The following is a 20,722-nucleotide window of genomic DNA, read 5'->3' on the forward strand; positions in this document are numbered from 1 at the left end:
CTCTGAGCCCCTCCTAAATAAACTGAAACAATTTTCACACTTTCATCCTCATGTCGACTTCAGGATTCGATACATACTCTGTCTCCAGTATATGCCCCTTTCCAGAGTTCTCAGCTTCCCTCCTTACCATCACCCACCTGATGACTGTTAGTTTTTCTTTTTGTCCACTCAGTGACATCAGTTTTATCATTCTATCTCTTTTGCTATCCTTCGAAAATGTGTTGCTTCTTAGACTGCCATTGTCCTAATAGTTTATTATTTTTGCCCTTGTGGGTTTATACCTTTCTGATTACTTTGCTGTACACTTTAGGATTTCAGAGGAAGGTATTCAAGTGGTCATTTATCTGAAACTTCTGACTAATTTTCAAACATAGGAAAAATTTTTCCTTGGTAATTATTAGCAACATGAACTTAGAGTGCCACATTGAAGGGACTATCTATCCAAATTTTAAAAGGAGTCTATTATGGCATATTAAGGAGAATTCTAGGAAGATGGGAGGAAAGATGCCATAAATTTTGACCCAAAACATAGGGTATTTTTCTTTGAAAAGAATTTGATAATTATCTGGGTGGGCATGATGGCTCACGACTATAATCCGAGCACTTTGGGAGGCCGAGGCAGGCAGATCACCCGAGGTCAGGAGTTTGAGAACAGCCTGGCCAACATGGAAAAACCCCATCTCTACTAAAAATACAAAAATTAGCTGGGCGTGGTGGTGTATGCCTGTAATCCCAGCTACTTGGGAGGCTGAGATAGGAGAATCACTTGAACCCAGGAGGTGGAGGTTGCAGTGAGTTGAGATCATGCCACCACACTCCAGCCTGGGCAACAGAGCAAGACTCCTTCTCAAAAAAAAAACAAAACAAAACAAAACAGAATTTGATAATTATCAAATAAAAGTGATATTTGTTATACATTTATTTTATGAAAACGTGATTGGAAAACTTAAGTACAAACATGAGTAATGAGTTTTATGTATCTTAGGACACCAAGAAAATTTAACTGACCAATTATAGATAATTTAGATAATTATAGATGTTATAGGTATTCTGAATTATTATCATCAAGGTGAGAGGTGTCTGAATTGTCTACAATTAGTAGTTTATGCTCTTTTTATGGCTTCTTAAGACTATACAGGCATACTTTGGAGATACTGCAGGTTTGGTTCCAGACTACCTCAGTAAAGCAAACATCGCAATAAAGCAAGTCACAAGAAATTTTTGGTTTCCTAGTGCCTATAAAAGTAATGTTTATACTATACTGTAGTTTGCTAAGTGTGCAATAGCAAAATATCTACCAAAAAAACCTTAATGTAAAAATATTTTATTGCTAAAAAATGCTAATGGTCATCTGAACCTTCAGTGAATCATGTTTTTATAGTGGAGGATCTTGCCTTGATGTTGATGACTGCTGAGTGATGAGGGTGGTGCTTTAGTCACTAAGCTTAATCGTTTCTAGCTTTGATTTAAAGTGAGGGACATGTGACTTTTTCTTTCTCTTGAACACACAGAAGTCACTGTAGGGTTATTAGTTGGTCTAATGTCAATATTGTTGTTTCTTAGGAAATAGGGAGGCCTAAGGAGGAGAGGGAGAGAGATGGGAGAACTGCCAATTGGTGTAACAGTCAGAAAACAAACATTTATCAATGAAGTTTGCCACCTTGTGTGGATGTGGTTCATGGTGCTCCAAAACAATTATAATAGTAACATCAAAGATCACCATAGATACGATAATAATGAAAAAGTTTGAAATACCAGGAGAATTACCAAAATGTGACACAGAGACACAAAGTGAGCATGTATTGTTAGAAAAATGGCAGGATATACTTGTTCCATGCAAGGTAGCCACAAACCTTCAACCTGTTTAGAAATACAGTTAACTATGAAGCACAGCAAAGCACAGCAAAGCAAAACACTTCAGTATAAATTGAAGTTATTATTATTAAATTGTTGAATAATTTTCTTTCTTGAATTCTTACGAGACTACAAAGTATTTATTTTTTATTGCATTTTAAGTTCTAGGGTACATGTGCACAATGTGCAGGTTTGTTACATATATATACATGTGCCATGTTGGTGTGCCGTACCCATTAACTTGTCATTTACATTAGGTATATCTCCTAATGCTATCCCTTACCCCCCGCCCCACAGCACGTCCCACTGTGTGATGTTCACCTTCCTGTGTACGAGTGATCTCATTGTTCAATTCGCACCTATGAGTGAGAACATGCAGTGTTTGGTTTTCTGTTCTTGCAATAGTTTGCTGAGAATGATGGTTTCCAGCCTTATCCATGTCCCTACAAAGGACATTAACTCATCCTTTTTTATGGCTGCATAGTATTCCATGGTGTATTTGTGCCACATTTTCTTAATCCAGTCTGTCATTGATGGACATTTGGGTTGGTTCCAAGTCTTTGCTATTGTGAATAGTGCCGCAATAAACATACGTGTGCATGTGTCTTTATAGCAGCATGATTTATACTCCTTTGGGTATATACCCAGTAATGGGATGGCTGGGTCAAATGGTATTTCTAGTTCTAGATCCTTGAGGAATCGCCAAACTGTCTTGCACAATGGTTGAACTAGTTTACAGTCCCACCAACAGTGTAAAAGTGTTCCTATTTCTCCACATCCTCTCCAGCACCTGTTAGAAAATTCTGGACTTTTTAACGATCACCATTCTAACTGGTGTGAGATGGTATCTCATTGTGGTTTAACTGGTTCAGCATACACAAATCAATAAACATAATCCAGCATATAAACAGAACCAAAGACAAAAACCACATGATTATCTCAATAGATGCAGAAAAGGCCTTTGACAAAATTCAACAGCCCTTCATGCTAAAAACTCTCAATAAATTCGGTATTGATGGAACGTATCTCAAAATAATAAGAGCTGTTTATGACAAACCCACAGCCAATATCATACTGAATGGGCAAAAACTAGAAGCATTCCCTTTGAAAACTGGCACAAGACAGGGATGCCCTCTCTCACCACTCCTATTCAACATAGTGTTGGAAGTTCTGGCCAGGGCAATCAGGCAGGAGAAAGAAATACAGGGTATTCAATTAGGAAAAGAGGAAGTCAAATTGTCCCTGTTTGTAGATGACATGATTGTATATTTAGAAAACCCCATTGTCTCAGCCCAAAGTCTCCTTAAGCTGATAAGCAACTTCAGCAAAGTCTCAGGATACAAAAATCAATGTACAAAAATCACAAGCGTTCCTATACACCAATAACAGACAAACAGAGAGCCAAATCATGAATGAACTCCCATTCACAATTGCTTCAAATAGAATAAAATACCTAGGAATCCAACTTACAAGGGATGTGAAGGACCTCTTCAAGAAGAACTACAAACCACTGCTCAGTGAAATAAAAGAGGACACAAACAAATGGAAGAACATTCCATGCTCATGCATAGGAAGAATCAATATTGTGAAAATGGCCATACTGCCCAAGGTAATTTATAGATTCAGTGCCATCCCCATTAAGCTACCAATGACTTTCTCCACAGAATTGGAAAAGACTACAAAGTATTTTAACCTGAACTCTAGATAAAACATTAATCATTGAGTGAATATAATGTGATATAATTTTTCATGTCATTATAAAATTATGAGATAACCACATAATTCAGCATATCACTTGATTTTTAATCAGATACACATAGAATGTAAATACTTGTAATATATGCTTGAAGTAAAAATGGAATAGATTGTTTTCCTGAGGACATATCTCGTGTGCATTGGTTTTAAAAAAAAATTGGAACTTTTTTTTGTTTTTGAGACAGGATCTCATTCTGTTGCCCAAGCTGGAGTGCAGTGGTACAATCTTGGCTCACTGCATCCTTGACTTCCTAGGCTGAAGCAATCCTTCCACCTCAGCCTCCTTTGTAGCTGGGATCACAGGTGTGCATCACCATGCTCAGCTAATTTTTTATTTTTTGTAGAGATGGGTCTTCCTGTGTATCCCCAGCTGGTCTTGAACTCCTGGGCTCAGCAGTCCTCTTGTCTCCACCTCCGAAAGTGATGGGAATGCAGGCGTGAGCCACTGTTCCTGGCTGAAGTTAACTTTTAATCAGATTTACAGATCGTTATTTACAGAATAGATTCATGACTATGGTGATTTATCTTTTTTTTTTCCCGGAGACGGAGTTTTGCTCTGTCATCCAGGCTGCAGTGCTGTGGCACAATCTCGGCTCACTGCAGCCTCCGCCTCCTGGGTTCAAGCACTTCTTCTGCCTCAGCCTCCCCAGTAGCTGGGATTACAGGCGCACACCACCATGCCCAGCTAATTTTGTATTTTTAGTAGAGATGGGGTTTCACTATGTTGGACAGGCTGGTCTCGAACTCCTGACCTCGTGATCCATCCACCTGGGCCTCCCAAAGTGCTGAGATTACAGGTGTGAGCCACCGTGCCCAGCCAATTTAACTGTTTATAAAATCCTTCGTAAAGGTACATCATTACCTGAAGTATCATCTAATGAGATTCTACTTCTTCAAAATATTTTTAAAAATATGTTTATCTTAATATTAAGGTTAATGTGCAATTCATTAGCAAATCACAAATTAGCACTCTAAATATACTTGTGGTTGTGGTAGGATTTTCACTAGTTTGTTCACGCATTCATTCACCTAGTCTGTACAAATTCCTAGTGTATATAGTTGTACCCCTGCTGCTGGCAGTTAGGTGTGGCAATGGAAAGTATTAGAGATAACTGGGTTTTTGCATTAGATTGAAGTTCCAACCAGGCAAATTTTAAATTTAATGTGAAAACACTAAGTAGGTATGGGATTTGGCTACTTCTCAAAATTAAATGTTTTACTTGGAGAAATAATAGAACATTTCTCATCAGTCATCTTCAGTGGAAGAATACATGGTCTTTGTGGCCTGGCTTGATGTTTGAAAGTAAATTCTTTCAAATTCCATTTAGAGCTAACACATGCAATATAAAACAATTTCAATTATTTAACATTTTAAAGCTAAAAATATTATTTAGAGTAAAATTACAGGACTTCTTTAGCTGAGGAACAAAATTCTGGTTAATTTTTATTTAGGTTCAAATATCTAAAATGCTTCTCCATAAATTTTCTGTGGCTGTAAAGGTAGAAAATAGCTGGAACTTGTGAGTTAGGAAGGTAAAATTGTGGGAAATCAGACACTCTTTCAAATTATGGCATAGTCGGTGGAAAGAACAATAGAACATATTTGAAGAAATCTGTTTGTCAATCTTTATGTCAGTATCACACGGTCTTAGTTCATTTTGTGCTGCTGTAACAGAGTGGGTAATTTATAATGAACAGATATTTATTGGCTCACAGTTCTAGAGGCTGGGATGTCCAATATAAAGGTGCTGGCATCTGGCGGAAGCCTTGTTACTACTTCATAGCATAGTGGAAGGCATATGCCAGCAGGGTTAGAGAGCGCAAAAAGGGTTGACCACTCTCAGTGATAATGGCATTAGTTGGTTTGTGAGGCACCCTCATAACTTAAACACCTCTTAAAGGTGTCATCTCACAATACAAGCACAGTGACATTTACATTTCAACATGAGTTTTTGGAGGAAATACATTCAGGCCTAGCATATACTATCCTGATTACCGTAATTGGTTTTGTCTTCTTCCAACTTTGTATTTTTTTTTAAAGAATGCTTTGGCTAATCTGGGATTTTTTATTCTCATATAAATTTTGGAATCAGTTTGTCAATTTTTGCAGTTAAAAAACCTGGTGAGATTAATTCAGTTTTTAAAATAGCTACAGTCTATATAGATTTTCTGTTATTTTCAGTAATTTGGTTTTTTAAAAATAGTATTTGTCTATTCCATGTAAATTGTCAAATGTATTTGTGTTAAGTTGTTTGTAACATTTCTATCTTTTTTTTTTCTGTTTTGTTTTTCATTTTTTTGAGACAGAGTCTTGCTCTGTCACCCAGCCTGGAATGCAGTGGCTCAGTCTCAGTTCACTGCAACCTCTGCCTCCCAGGTTCAAACGATTCTCATGCCTCAGCCTCCTGAGTAGCTGGGATTACAGGTGTGCGCCACCATGCCCAGCTAATTTTTGTGTTTTTAGTAGAGACAGAGTTTCACCATGTTGGCCAGGCTGGTCTCAAACTCCTGGGCTCGAGCGATCCACCTGCCTTGGCCTCCCAAAGTGTTGGGATTACAGGTGTGAGCCACTGTACCCGGCTCTATAAGATTTCTTTATTACCCTTTTAATTTCTGTAATTATTTATTGCTTCCTAACAGATTATGCTTGAACAACATCTTAAAACAACCAACATTTATTATCATAATTCCTTTGGGTCAGGAATCTCAGCTGAGTGCCTCTGACTCAGGATCTTCCACAGTGCTGCAGTCAAGGTTTGGCCAGGGCTATAGTCATTTCAAGGCATGACTTGAAGAGGACCTACTTTCAAGATTACTCACATAGATATAGAATTCTGGATTGACATTCTTTACCTCTTTCATCATATTAAAGATTCCCTTCCATCGTCTTTTGGGCTTCATTGTTTCAAATAACAAGCTACTCATTTTCATTCTGTGTTGCGTTTCTCTGGCTGCTTTTAAGATTTTCTATTTAGTTTTGGATTTCAGCTGTTTATTTATTATGTGCCTAAGTATGGTTTTCTTTGTTTTATCTTTTTGGGGTTTGCCAAAATTCTAGAGTCTTTAAATTTATATCTTCTACCAAATTTGGGGAAATTTTGGCCATTGTTTCTTTTTCTCTGCCATATCTCTCTTCTTTATTTCTGGGACTTCAGTTACACATATGGCAGACCTTTTGATTTTATCTTATAATTCATTATGGGATAATTTTCTTCAACTTCTCTTTTTTGTTTTTTCAGATTCAAAAATTTCTTTTGGTTTATCTTCAAGTTTACCAACTCTTCAATCTATACAGTGAATTTTAAAAAATATATTAAAAATTCTTGAATTTTTGTTTTGTTCTTTTTTTAATAGCTTCTTTTGCTGAGCTTACCTATTTTTAATGAACTTTTGTTATTATCTGATGCATAATTATAATATCTATTTTAATATTATTGCTGATTTTAACATCTAAGTTATCTCTAGACTTGGTCTTCATTGATTGCTTTTTCTTATGGAATAGTTTTGGATATTTCACAATTGGCATCAGGAATCCAACATCACACTGAAAACTGTAATTGTATATTGTAAAATTTTTAGTATACATTCTCTTATTGTTCTCTTATAACTTCCAGCAATGCCCTTTTACAAAATGGATGTTTTAACATGATCTTTGCTTTCTTTTGCAGGGCATCTTCTCTACATTCAGTTTCATCCAAGTCATTCCGGGATTTCTTACTAGAAGAAAAAAAGTCTGTTACTAGCCATAGTTCAGGCGATCATGTCAAAAAAGTTTCTTTTAAAGGAATTGAAAATTCTCAGGCACCAAAAATTGTCAGGTAATAAAACATACTTAAAACTAATACAGTTTCTACCTTAAAATAGTCTGTGGTGGTTTTATGTTCTGAAATAATATTTAAAACTTTATGAGGCAGATTTTTTTGTACACTCTTTTACATTCAGAATTAAAATTAGCATATGTAAATTCCTTCCCTACTTAAAAAAATTGAAACAGTTATTGAGATATAATTGACTTAAAATCAATTGCATCTATTTAAAGTACACATTCTGTGTTTCAGCATATATATACACCTATGATACCACCACAACATTCAAAATAGTGAACATAAGCATCATTTTCAGATGTTTTGTCATGACCCTTTGTAATCCCTTCCTCTCTTCCTTCTGTTTCCCCCTCCCAAGCAGCTACTAATCTGCCAATACAGACTAGCGTGTACATTTTAGAGTTTTATATCAGCAGGGTCGTGCAGTATGTACCCCTAGTAAAAAGTCTTCTTTTACTCAGCATAATTATTTTGAGATTTATTCATGCTGTTATGGGTATCCATTGATTCTGTTTCATTGCTGAATAGTTTCATTGTACGGGCATACCACATACAATGTGTTTATCTGTGCATCTGTTGATGAACCTTTGGATATTTGCAATTTTTTCTGTAGCTATTTTTTAATTTTAATTTTCATGAAAGTAGAGATGGGGGTCTCATTATGTTGCCCAGGCTGGTCTCGAACTTCTGCCCTCAAGCAGTTCTCCCACCTCAGCCTTCCAAAGTGCTAGGATTACAGGCATGAGCTGCCACACCTGGCCTAGCTATTTTTAATACTGCTTTAGAAAGTCCAATGTATTTTAAAGAAAAAAGTTTCATATTTTAAATGCCTACATGAAACATCAAAATCTATAATTTAAAAGCAGTATTTTCAGTGAGCTGTGATCGAACCACTGCACTCCAGCATGGGTGACAGAGTGAGACCTGGTCTCAAACGAACAAAACAAAATAAGTAAGGTATGTTATGTCCAATTCAAGTGCATCAAACAGATAATATAAACTTTTCTGACTGAAGCACAGAATGGAGACTGGGGAGTTATACTAGTTTAATGTCACTTTACCTGCCCTAAGGAACTATCAGAGTCTTCTAACAACAGTGTTTGGAAACTCCTGATTTAGATTAAATGTTTAGGCGTATTTTCACTGTTAGTATTGTGACTGTCTTCTTTTTTACAGATATTTACTTTTAGGAGGAAAGTTCTTGAGCCTTAAAAGATCTGAAGTCATCTCCCTAACTTGTCTAATACTTCTAGCATTAAAATACTATTTTAAAATAAAAATCTTAGGCTGAGTTCGGTGGCTTAATGCCTGTAATCCTAGCACTTTGGGAGGCCGAGGTGGGCAGATCACTTGAGTCCAGGGGTTTGAGACCAGCCTAGCAACATGATGAAACCCTGTCTCTACAAAAAATAGCAAGAAAAATAAATTAGCTCGGCTTGGTGGCATGTGCCCATAGTCCCATCTATTCAGGAGGCTGGGTTGGGAGGATTGCTTGAGCCTGGGAGGTAAAGGCTGCAGTTAGCCTTGATTGTGCCACTGCACTCCAGCCTGAGCAACAGAGGGAGACCCCATCTCAAAAACAAACAAACAAACAAAACAAAACAAAACCTTAAATGGAATACTAACACATGAAGCAGATTAAATCTTTTTGCATATTAATTTATATAATTATAATTATGATAGGCTTATAAATATAAAACTAGGTACATAGTCTTCAAATTGGCTATCAAACATTTATTGATTATGAACTTTGTATCAGACATTATGCTAAGTACTAGAGTTACAGTGGTGAACAAATTAGCCCCTGACTATATAGAACTATGCTCCTTTCTTGTTTTGCCATAGAAAAGTTCTCTCTCTTATCTTAGGCCAATACCTGTGCTTTTATCTTAATGCTTCCCACTTCAGAAGCCTGAAAACTATTAATTATCCCTTTCCTTTCTTGTGTAAGATTCAACCTTTTCCTTTTAACTAGATTTTTCCCCTCTGGTTTTGAATGTGCTCAGGTCTCTCATGTGGTCTGGGCACACTTTCTTCTATCAGTTGTCCTGTCATTACCAATTCTCCATCTCCTTCACAGCCAGATTTCTCAAAAGAGTTGTCACCTCCCACTCAGTCCGTAATTCATTCTGTCTCCCAGCCCCGTTACTAGTATCTCTTGCCCGTATCTATCATCTGGGCTTTAGACTTAATTATCTCTTATTGACCCTACCATTCTATCTGCATGTTCAGAAACACCGCAAACTTCATGTCCAAAACGAAACTTAATGTTTTCCTCATACCCCTCTCATAAAACCAAAATCAAACAAAAATATAGAAAAACATAGCATAGCCTATTCTTTCAGAATTTTCTTCCTCAGTAAATAGGAAGAATTTGTGTCTTTGGCACTTCCATTTTCTTCACAAGTATTCAGTCTACTGTTAGAGCATTCCAGTTTTATCTCTTGAATATTTCTCAAATCCATATACTAAATTTTATCTCCAGTGCTATCACCTCTGAATCAGTTTACTGTGATACTTCACCCGGGCCACCAGAGTTGCCCTACTGACTGGTCTTGCCTTTCTTTCCTCCAATATATTAAGCTAGTGTGTTCTTTTTTAAAATTTGGAGTTTATTGCTTTTAAGAAAAAAGCTATAGCATTCTTAATATGGCCTTCAAGGCCTACATAGTCTGGCTCCTGCCTACTGTCTTTAACTTGATTTTGTAACCTGATCTCTGTGTTCTAGTCATCTTGGCCTTCTCTTAGTTCTCAAATGCACTTTCCGTCTTTCTACCTCCTTACCCTTTGACAGACTGACTCTGACTCTTCTTTCAATATCTATTCAGTTATATTCTTTGGAGAAGTCTGACTTACTGGGGCAGTTTACTGTTGTATGTTCTCATGGTACTTTTTTATTGTACGTTTATTAGTGTGATTCTTTAATATTTGTCTACTCTAAGTATTTTCATGTCTGTATGTTTAATTATATGTTCAATGAGAGCAAGGAGGTTTGTCATTGCTCATCATTTTACTACCAGTGTTCAGACTGGCTCCTGGCATGCAGTAGGTGCTCCGTGAGTCTGGTGAATGACTAAATGAGTAAATTAATTAAAATTGTTACCCTGTTTGAAGTAACATTTGTTTCTAATGTAGTGATTTGTATTGCATGTCTTAGATATATCAATTTAAAGGTATGAAAATTAAGATAATTTTTGTATTTTTATATTTTAAATATTAATATTCATTGAAACTTTAAAAAAATGTCTTTAGATATATAACGATTTGTCATGGAACTTAAAATATGGATCTGCGGTTTCAGAGTTGATCACTAGAGTGTGCTATAACATCAGGGCTCTTTATAAGTGTGCCCTGTTATACTGCTTTGGAAGTTTGACTTAATGGAGTTTATGACAGTATGACATATCCATAGCTTCAGTATTTTTGGTATGGGAGTTAATGTTTTAAATAACTGTGGCTATCACTGATAGTTATTCTGAGAAAGAAAACATATAGCTTTGAGTTTCAGGGGTTTTTTTCTATCATAGAAAACATAGTAAGTATGCTTTTTTAAAAAGGAAATATAAAACGTTACAGACAAACTAAAATATTCATTAATTTGCAAATTATGGGCTACCTGGTACTGGCCTCTGTTGGGTATATATAAAAGTAGAATGTATAGGCGCAGCCTTTCATGTGTCTGAAACCTAGTTGATAAATATTAATGTACATACATGGACGTTAAATGACAGAATAAGAATGAAATTACGATACAAGGTCCAGGCGCTGTAGCTCACGCCTGTAATCTCAGCACTTTGGGAGGCCGAGGCAGGTGGATCACCTGAGGTCGGGAGTTCAAGACCAGCCTAACCAACATGGAGAAACCCCATCTCTACTAAAAATACAAAATTAGCCAGGCCTGGGGTGGCACATGCCTGTAATCCCAGCTACTTGGGAGGCTGAGGCAGGAAAATTGCTTGAACCCAGGAGTCAGAGGCGGAGGTTGCGGTGACCCGAGATTGCGCCATTGCACTCCAGCCTGGGCAACAAGACCGAAACTCCATCTCAAAAAAAAAAAAAAAAGCCAGGCATAGTGGTGCATGTCTGTAATTCCAGCTACTAGGGAGGCTGAGGAAGGAGAATTGCTTGAACTGGGAGGTGGAAGTTGCAGTGAGCCAGGATCATGCCACCACACTCCAGCCTGAGCAAGAGTGAGACTCTGTCTCCAAAAACAACAGCAACAACAACAACAACAAAAAAAAAAAAGAAAAGAATTACGATACAATATAGAAGTATTAAAGAGATTACAAAATGATGAAGTACCGAATGAGTGGTTCTGAGAAGGAAAACCGAGCACGGGCTGGTGTCAGGAAGACTTCATTGCAGAAGAGCTTGAGCTGTGTTAGTTCATAAGCACTTTTTATATTCATTTCTAAATATTATTATATTTATAAGCATGTGAATAATATTAGAAAAAAAGAGATCACTTAATTCTTGATCCCTTTCATTGTCATAAGCTTTTGAATACAGGATGAGATTTTTAAAAGAAGAAGTAAGAGAAGATGGGGCCGTATAAACAGGAAATCGTAGGAGTTAAGAAGATAGGAATGCTTATGGTCCTTTGGGGAGTTAGGGTGCCAGGGGTTGGGGACTCATCTCAGGAAATTCCACAAATTATACATGCTTGTTTAAGTTGTAGAAAATTTAGTTTTTTCCAAGATTAGGGCAAGAATGACAATGTTATTTGAGGGTGTTAACATCTAAAAGTGAGCAATTTGTACAATTTTTATTTGTTTATTGTTGCTTAGGTATTCTTTTTCATTTTATGTGCTTTTATTTCCTATTTTCCTTTCACTGAAATGTCCCCTTACGTAATTCTGGAAAGAAAATGTAAGCTGTGTTTCTTTTTTTTTTTTCGAGACAGAGTTTTGCTCTTGTCGCCCAGGCTAGAGTGCAAGGGTGTGATCTCCACTCACTGCAACCTCTGCCTCCAGGTTCAAGTGATTCTCCTGCCTCAGCCACCCCAGTAGCTACGACTACAGGCGCCTGCCACCGCGCCCGGCTGATGCTTGTATTTTTAATAGAGATGGGGTTTCGCCATGTTGGTCAGACTAGTCTCGAACTCCTGACCTCAGGTGATCTGCCCACCTCAGCCTCCCAAAGTGCTGGGATTACAGGTGTGAGCCACTGCACCCAGCTGAGCTTGTTTCTAATTAGTGAGAAAAACTACTTGTGAGGCAAAAATTATTCTATGATTATATCAGCTCTAATCTTATATAAAAATCTTTCTAATTAAGCTAGTACAATTTTTTTTAAGGCCAACTGAGCAAAGAATAATTTAGTTCCTTTAAAGTGTAAATGTGACAATATTAATGTTTTTTGGTTTGAACAAAAATCTTTTTTTTTTTGAGACGGAGTTTTGTTCTTGTTGCCCCGGCTGGAGTGCAATGGTGTGATCTCGGCTCACCGCAACCTCTGCCTTCTGGGTTCAAGCGATTCTCCTGCCTCCGCTTCCTGAGTAGCTGGGATTACAGGCACGCGCCACCAAGCCCAGCTAATTTTGTATTTTTAGTAGAGATGGAGTTTCTCCATGTTGGTCAGGCTGGTCTCAAACTCCCTACCCCAGGTGATCTTCCTGCCTTGGCCTACCAAAGAGCTGGGATTACAGGCGTGAGCCACCGCGCCCGGCCTGAACAAAAATCTTTTAAGGAAAATGTCAGTTAACCTTTTTATGTTGCTGTTTATTTTCAGAAGTCTAAATTTTATACAGATTGTCTCTTGTGATATCTACTTTTATGTTGCTAATGTCGAAAACTCAATAATGCTATATTTATTATTTGAAAGTTTAGAATGTTTTTGATATTTGTTTAATCATAGCTCTATTTTATTTGACAAATTTGGTTCATTTTAAGACATTTAAGACAGACTACACGTTGTTTGGATAAATTTGTAATTAATGAAATTATCCACTGGAAAATCATGAGTGGAAAAAGTTATGGAATTGTAGTCTTAGGAAACATATTTGAGATTCAATATAACATTATACAGCTCTTTCTGAATCTTTCTGTATCTCAGTTTCATCATATGGAAATGAGAGTAGTAATACCATGCAGGTTTACTACAGGGCTTATATCAGTTTGTAATTCAGTAGCTATATCTCTAAGAAAAGTTATCAGTAATTTAAAGCAATAAAGAACCTAAAAACCTCTGCTTTTCATTATTGTATAGTAAAAAAACCCTTTGAATTTCTGTTTCAGTCATTAATTTTCTAATTAATTTTCTTAAGTATTTCCAAGTATGCTGCCGGACACTGAGATACAAAGATGAATGAAGCAGTCCTGTTCCTCAAGAGACTAGTCTAGCAATTAAGGTTGACATGTAAACGATAATAACAGTGTGTGATGCTTTATCATAATGATTGAAGTTTTGTAGGAGGAGAGAGAAAATGACATTTGAGCCAACAGTATAACAATGAGAGGACATTTGAAGTGGAATGTATTCCAGAATAAGGGGGATAGTAGAAATAAAGGCAGCTGTGTGATCATGGAAAAAACACTGTACTCTAAATCAAAAAGACCAGATTTTTGTTATCTCTCTGCTACTTATCTAATTTGTGAATCAGACAAATTATTTAATATTCTTTGAGTTTGTTTTTTCTTCTCTATAATGGGTTAATATATGCTTTCTTCACAGGGTATTGCAAAGATTAAATGGGATAATACACATGAAGTACTTAGGCTCTTAGTAAATTTGTTTGCCCACACATCAGGGCTTAACATTTTAGCTTTCAGTGTATTTTGTACTCTGACCCTACTGTTTCTTTTAAACTTTATTTCTCTTTAAGTTTCTTCCTTGCCCTGAATTCAGACATTCTTTGCTTATTGATGAGAACAGCCTGCCTTTACTTAAAGCACTGAAATCTTTTATAGGTCTATGTATTTGTACAACCAAAATTCTTTTTAATTGTCCCTCTCCTCAGCTTTAATGTCATTTCCTCAGTGAAGCCATCAGTGTATACCATCTTCCATATTTTAGTTTTTCTCCTGTGCATCCATAGTACTGTATACATTGTTTTATCATTGCTTAAGTATATTTTTAAATCTTTCCCATCAGAATTTTTTGAGGGGAGAAGATTGGGTTTTAATCAGCCTGATTTTCAGCACCTACGATAATCCTGACATGCTCAATAAATGTGTGTAAATGAGTCATGAAGTCAATATTTTAGATCCTGTTAATTTACACTCTGACTTTGTGTTGTTAAACCTGTCTAGTCCTCAGTTTGCTCATTGCTGAAAGAGAGCATTGGAGTGATCTAGATAATCTCTAGATCTAATTTCTAACTGTAAAATTCCACAATTAGCTCGTCTGCATTGTACCTTTTTAAGTTTTTCTCCTTACTGGAATGCTTCTTATTGCTTTCATCATATACCTCTTTTTTATTATCTTCTCAAGTTCATTCTTTTCCATGAGGCCCTCTCAAATGATTAAATATTGTGATTTGTATAGTTCTTATAGCCAGTATAACTCAATTTGTTATACTGTCTTAAATTCTGTTCTGTTATTTTATATGTCATTTTGTATGTTGTTTCCTCCACTGGCTTGTGAATTCTTAGAAGGTAAAGATCATATTTTGTATTTCTGTCGTATCTGTAATTCTTTGCTCATAAAGTATGTTAGTTCCTCACAAAATTTGGCTGTTAATTATCTGATTTAGAGATTATTGGTTTATCTGGTATATATATATAATATTATTAGAAATAGGCTATTTCTTGCAATATCTTTCTCTATTATATTTTATACAGAAGGTTTTATAAATGTATATAGATTATTTTGTTTACTTATAATTTTAAAGGTAAGCTTGACTGCACTTACTTAATTTGCCTCTGGAGTCAGGAGTTTACAGTTTTTCCTCTGTATATATTAATAAGCAGTTTGACTAATATTACTAGAAGCTTTAATCTTTAATTTTGGCATTTGTTTTGCAGATGCTCTACCCATGGTGCCCCAGGACCAGAAGGCAACCATATTTCAGATTTACCACTTCTAGACAGTCCCAAGTAAGGTTAATTTATAAGTTATGGGCCTCCAAAGCTAAGTTGCTACTTAGCATTGAAAACATTAAGGCCGAGTGCAGTGGCTCACACCTATAATCCCAGCACTTTAGGAGACTGAGGCGGGTGGATCATCTGAGGTCAGGAATTCAAGACCAGCCTGGCCAACATGGTGAAACTCTGTCTCTACTAAAAATACAAAACTTAGCTGGGCATGGTGGCACACGCCTGTGATCCCAGCTACTCATGAGGCTAGGGCAGGAGAATCGCTTGAACCTGGGAGGCAGAGGTTGCGGTGAGCCAAGATTGTGCCACTGCACTCCAGCCTGGGTGACACAGTGAGACTCCGTCTCAAAAAAAAAAAAAAGAGAATAAGAGAATGTTAAGAAATTGGGAATAGTATGGTGTTGAGTAGAATGTATTATTTGAATCCTCTCTGTACTGTAGTTGGAGTTACCTTTCTGTTCAGTTATGTTGTTTCTGCTCCCTCCCCATTTCCTGGTACTTTCCAAAATCTTCTCTCTAACACTGGTCCAAATAAAACGTTAGTTCTCCTGTTTTTCTGTTTCTCACCTCATCATTCTGTAATCTTTGTGAAAGCTTCCAGGTTCGCTCATTGTAGGTCACTGGAAAAAATTGTAGCATTGCTAAAGAGTATTTCAGAGAAAATTTTGCAGGCAAAAATTTAGGAAGATGAGTGAAACTCATCATTCTGTAATCTGCGAAAGCTTCCAGGTTCACTCATTGTAGATCACTGGAAAAAATTGTAGCATTGCTAAAGAGTATTTCAGAGAAAATTTTGCATGCAAAAATTTAGGAAGATGAGTGAAACTCATTATTATTACTCTTTCAGTCCCTGGCTATCTTCTTCAGTGACTGCTCCATCCATGGTAGCCCCAGTCACTTTTGCATCTATTGTAGAAGAAGAACTACAACAGGAAGCAGCTCTTATTAGAAGTCGAGAAAAACCCTTGGCTCTGATTCAGGTAAATAACACACTTAGTAGGGTTTAATTTAGAGAAGAACTATATTTCCTACTTAAGTTTTAAGAAAATCATGTTTGTTTGCTTTGAAAAGGTGCCTGTATCTATGAAATTAAAATGTAAATGCCAGGTAAAATTGAACTGAGGCATCTAGCAGTGTATGTATTAGTTGTAGATATTCAGGACAATTAATTTATGACTAATAAATTATGATAAAGCTTACATTTTTGCTTTGGTGATACTTTGGATTATTTGTTTTTAAAAATGACCAGTAGAGAATTTGGCAGTATTCTCTAGTGCTACACTTGGCTTCTGTATCAGTAAGAATTCTGAGATTGTAAGCAACAGAAGCCTACTCTGGCTAACTTAAGGAAAACATAATTTATTTGAGGGCTATTAAGATTCCGTAGACTTAGCTGAAAGACCAGACAGCCAGGCTTGGAAACAGAAAAGACCCATGGTAGCACTGGAAAGCTCAGAAGCAAGATTTAGACGACTTGTACGATAGCAGAAAGTATCTCACAGAATAAGGCTATTGGAATGAATGAATTTCAGCAATCATTTTCAGTTTCTTTTTCCTTCTGCTCAAGATTCAAATTCAAGAGCCCATGGGTATCTCATGATTCTACCTCAGGCCCCAAGCTTTCTCCTTGCCACAGAGATAGCAGGATACTTGATTTAATTTCACTGTATTGTATCCATGGAAAGTGGTAGTACCTCAAAAGGAAATTGGAAGGCAAATACATCCTGCTTAGTTTATAATTAAAAGAGTAAAAAGTCTTCTTTCCCTTCTTCCTTTCAGATTGAGGAGCATGCCATACAAGATTTATTGGTTTTCTATGAGGCATTTGGCAACCCTGAAGAGTTTGTCATAGTTGAAAGGACACCGCAGGGACCACTGGCAGTACCTATGTGGAATAAGCATGGATGCTAGTTCACCGTGGAGTTGAGATGCATTTTTCATAATTATGAGTTTGTTCGTACAAAGAAAAGCTGTGGAAAAGAGTCTTAGAGATTTTATAATATCATTCTAAATAGATTAAGAAAGGATATAATTTCTTTACTGCAGTTAAATCATATAATGTTTGTATGATTAAAAATAAATTTCTGAGAATTGTGATTTTAGTAACTTTATATAAAATGTGTGAGACAAAAACTTATTAAGGTTAAGTAGAATTGTTTCTTCTGAATAGTCTAACAAAGGAAAATATAAGTGATTGAATCATAAGATATAAGGAGAATGAAGTATTAAAAATAACTTTTTTGTTTGAGAACTTGAGAATTTAGAAGATTTTGCCAAGTATGTGTTGTTGCTTGACTTTTTAAGTATGGCATTGATGAATTTAAAGTAGGAGCATCAGTTATTACTTCAGATTCATTAATGGCCAGAATTTTGTGTTTGGTCTAATAGTTGTGTCAACATTCTTGTTGCTTTTTAAAAATCAGGCTATGCCTGTGGTCCATGTCTATTCAAAGCTTGACCTGCACAAATGCCATATTTCTGTTTGGACCACATATTCTCCATTTTGCATTAAGCAGTAGAGTACAGTGGAAAGGGAATAAGAATACTGATTATTCTGAAAAAAAAAAAAAAAAGATTTGGAATCATTGTGGGTTATTTATTTTTAGTGGGATGAAGGATCTTAAAAACACCTAGTTGTGAGAGAATCAATTTCTGAAAGTATTAAAATTTCTGAAAATAAATGCTTAATTACACATACAGGAATTAAACAGTTTAGAAGAGGGTTGGATTGTCATTACCTTTATAATACTGTATAATCAGAAGTTCTCTGAACCTCAGTTATACATCTAGACATAAAAATTGTTTTCTTTATAGGATGTTGTTTGGTTTGTTTCTGAGTGTTTAAATTTTTGAAAAACAAATGTTAAATTTGTGCTTCAGTACCTAGATAAATTGGAAAGGTTAATGTTCTAGTTTCTGGAAGATAAGTTTGGAAGACACATAAGCAGTTCACTGCTATAATTTAGTTGATGTAAAATGACGGAAACTGACTCAATATTTCAGGTTTAGCTCTACCCAAAAGCAGCAGACATGTAAGCAGATGTGCAATAAAAAATGATCTTGATCCATTTCACTAATGTGTGCTTCACATTTTTTACCATATTGACATTTATTATGGAAAGAGTTAATATTTTTTCTGATGTGCTACACTAATAGCCAGTACATGGTTAAGTTGATGCTGCATTTATTCTAAGATGGATTTAAAAAGGCAGTTTTCTAAATATGATGTTGTGAATTTTTATGTGTGTTTGAGTAAATTGAGAAATGAATTTTATAAATGTTTTATCATTCTTGCTGTAAAGAAGCCTTTGAAGTAATTGATTTCATTTGAAACTTTGATTCTGCTGTATATATTGACATCTTTAATATTTACAGATACTATAAAGTGATGATTTTCTTGCTGTCTTCCATGCTGCCTGGGAAGCAGTCTTGGGGGTCTTTGTTGGATGGGGTGTGAAAGAGGGGCACGAACTGAACCGAGTCTGTGAGGCTTTAGGCCGTTACAAACCACAACCAGAGCAGTTGCACTTGATGGTCTGTATTATGTAGTGAGGTATTATATATAATTTTATTGGGAAAAAAGAAGTCCTTTTGCTAGTAAAGTTAAAGAGAAACACTGCCATAAACTGTATTTCTTCATAAATAATTCCACGAAGGTAGCTGTCTGACACATTGCTGTCAAAAAGCCCAGGAAAGTGGTAGGGGTTTTCTTTCTCCCCTAACAAAATAACATTATTCTGCTACAGTGTTCATCTCTAATTCCATAACCTCAAAAATACTTGATAGAATTGAAGAAATACTGGAAATGACAAATTTAAAAGATCAGTGGGATAGAGAGATCTTTAAGATTTATGGAAACACTTACAGAACTGTTTTTTTTTTTTTTTTCCTTGAGGCACAATCTCACTCCATCACTCAGACTGGAGTGCAGTGGCACGATTTTGGCTGACTGCAACCTTCGCCTCCTGGCAGAACTGTTCAGCCTGAAAAAGTGATGGTTCCGTAGGACATTGGGATAAGGGCATGTCAGAGGCAGAATATGCTTAAAATTTGCAAAATCAAGAAGACTGCAAAGTCAAATTTGTTGACAAGATACTGAGATTCAGGACTCTTCTTCAGGTCCTAAAGAGATGGTTTTTAAAATAAATTTAAGAAAACCTAGCTTTATATAGGAGCAATATCCAGTCATTTGAGAAAGTTATTGCTAGTTATGTCTAGGTTGATTCCCTATAGCTGTTTTGGAGGCCAGGGTGTATATATTTGTTCCTGATAAGGTTTAAGTAGCTCTTTCATATAATTTTAGATCTGAAGCCTTATTGATTCATTTTATGTGTATTCTCTTCATTTTATAAATTGAAGAAAGCTGACCAGGCGTGGTGCTCATGCCTATAATTATAGCACTTTGGGAGACCAACACTGGTGGATCACTTGAGACCAGGAGTTCAAGACTAGGCTGACCAACATGGTGAAACACCATCTTTACTAAAAATACAAAAATTAGCTGAATGTGGTAGTGGGCACCTGTAATCCCAGCTACTTGGGAGGCTGAGGTGGGAGACCTGAGTCTGGAAGACGGAGGTTGCAGTGAATGAACATCATGCCACTGTGCTCCAGCCTGGGTGACAGAGTGAGACCCCATCTCAAAAAAAAAAAAAAAAAAATACTGTACGTATAGTGGTGGAGTCAAACTAGACCTAATGTTTCTCCCAAATATGCTTCAAGCTTTGCTCATGCAGATCTCTACCTAAATTTTTCTTTCTCTTCAGATTACCTATCCATAATAAAGGCAATCAAAATTCTCTTTATAGTTTTTCTGGTTTCCCTCCATACACCCTCAAACATAAAGTAACATAAAAATAGTAGCATACATGGATCACCTATGTTCTCATTTCCTTGTAACCTTATACCTTTTAGGGTACTTGTCATATTCTGTCATTACTTTTGTTTTTCTATTGATCTGGTCTTTATTACTAAATTACTTGTACTTTGAGGACATAGACTAGGCATTTTTTTCTTTCTTGTGTATGTGTATGTTTAAATCTTTTAAAATCTTGAACCATAACATAAAGAGATAAGTGAACAAGACAAAAATATTTAGCTAAGTAATTTACCAGTAAGTCAAGAAGTGGACCATGACAGCACTTCAGAAAGAGGTCGTGGATTTGATTTGCTAACATTTCAACGAAGACTTTTGCATCTGTGTTCATGAGGGATATTGGTCTGTGGTTTTCTTTCTCTTTTCCTTTTTTTCCC

The 20,722-nt window shown here is 36.2% G+C and overlaps 1 protein-coding gene across 1 annotated transcript in view; it reads left to right on the forward strand.

Annotated features, from left to right (window-relative positions):
• Positions 1 to 18,542, forward strand: part of IBTK (inhibitor of Bruton tyrosine kinase) — an 82,012-nt gene extending 63,470 nt beyond the window's left edge. Inside the window, exons 26-29 of the mRNA XM_038002196.2 lie at positions 7,278 to 7,427; positions 15,398 to 15,469; positions 16,317 to 16,449; positions 17,249 to 18,542. Coding sequence (XP_037858124.2) covers positions 7,278 to 7,427; positions 15,398 to 15,469; positions 16,317 to 16,449; positions 17,249 to 17,380 — 487 coding nt within the window. The 3' untranslated portion in view covers positions 17,381 to 18,542. The remainder of the gene's footprint in view (positions 1 to 7,277; positions 7,428 to 15,397; positions 15,470 to 16,316; positions 16,450 to 17,248) is intronic.
• Positions 18,543 to 20,722: the final 2,180 nt, after the last annotated feature.

The sequence above is a fragment of the Chlorocebus sabaeus genome, chromosome 13, assembly GCF_047675955.1.
Source record: "Chlorocebus sabaeus isolate Y175 chromosome 13, mChlSab1.0.hap1, whole genome shotgun sequence".
NCBI lineage: Eukaryota > Metazoa > Chordata > Mammalia > Primates > Cercopithecidae > Chlorocebus > Chlorocebus sabaeus.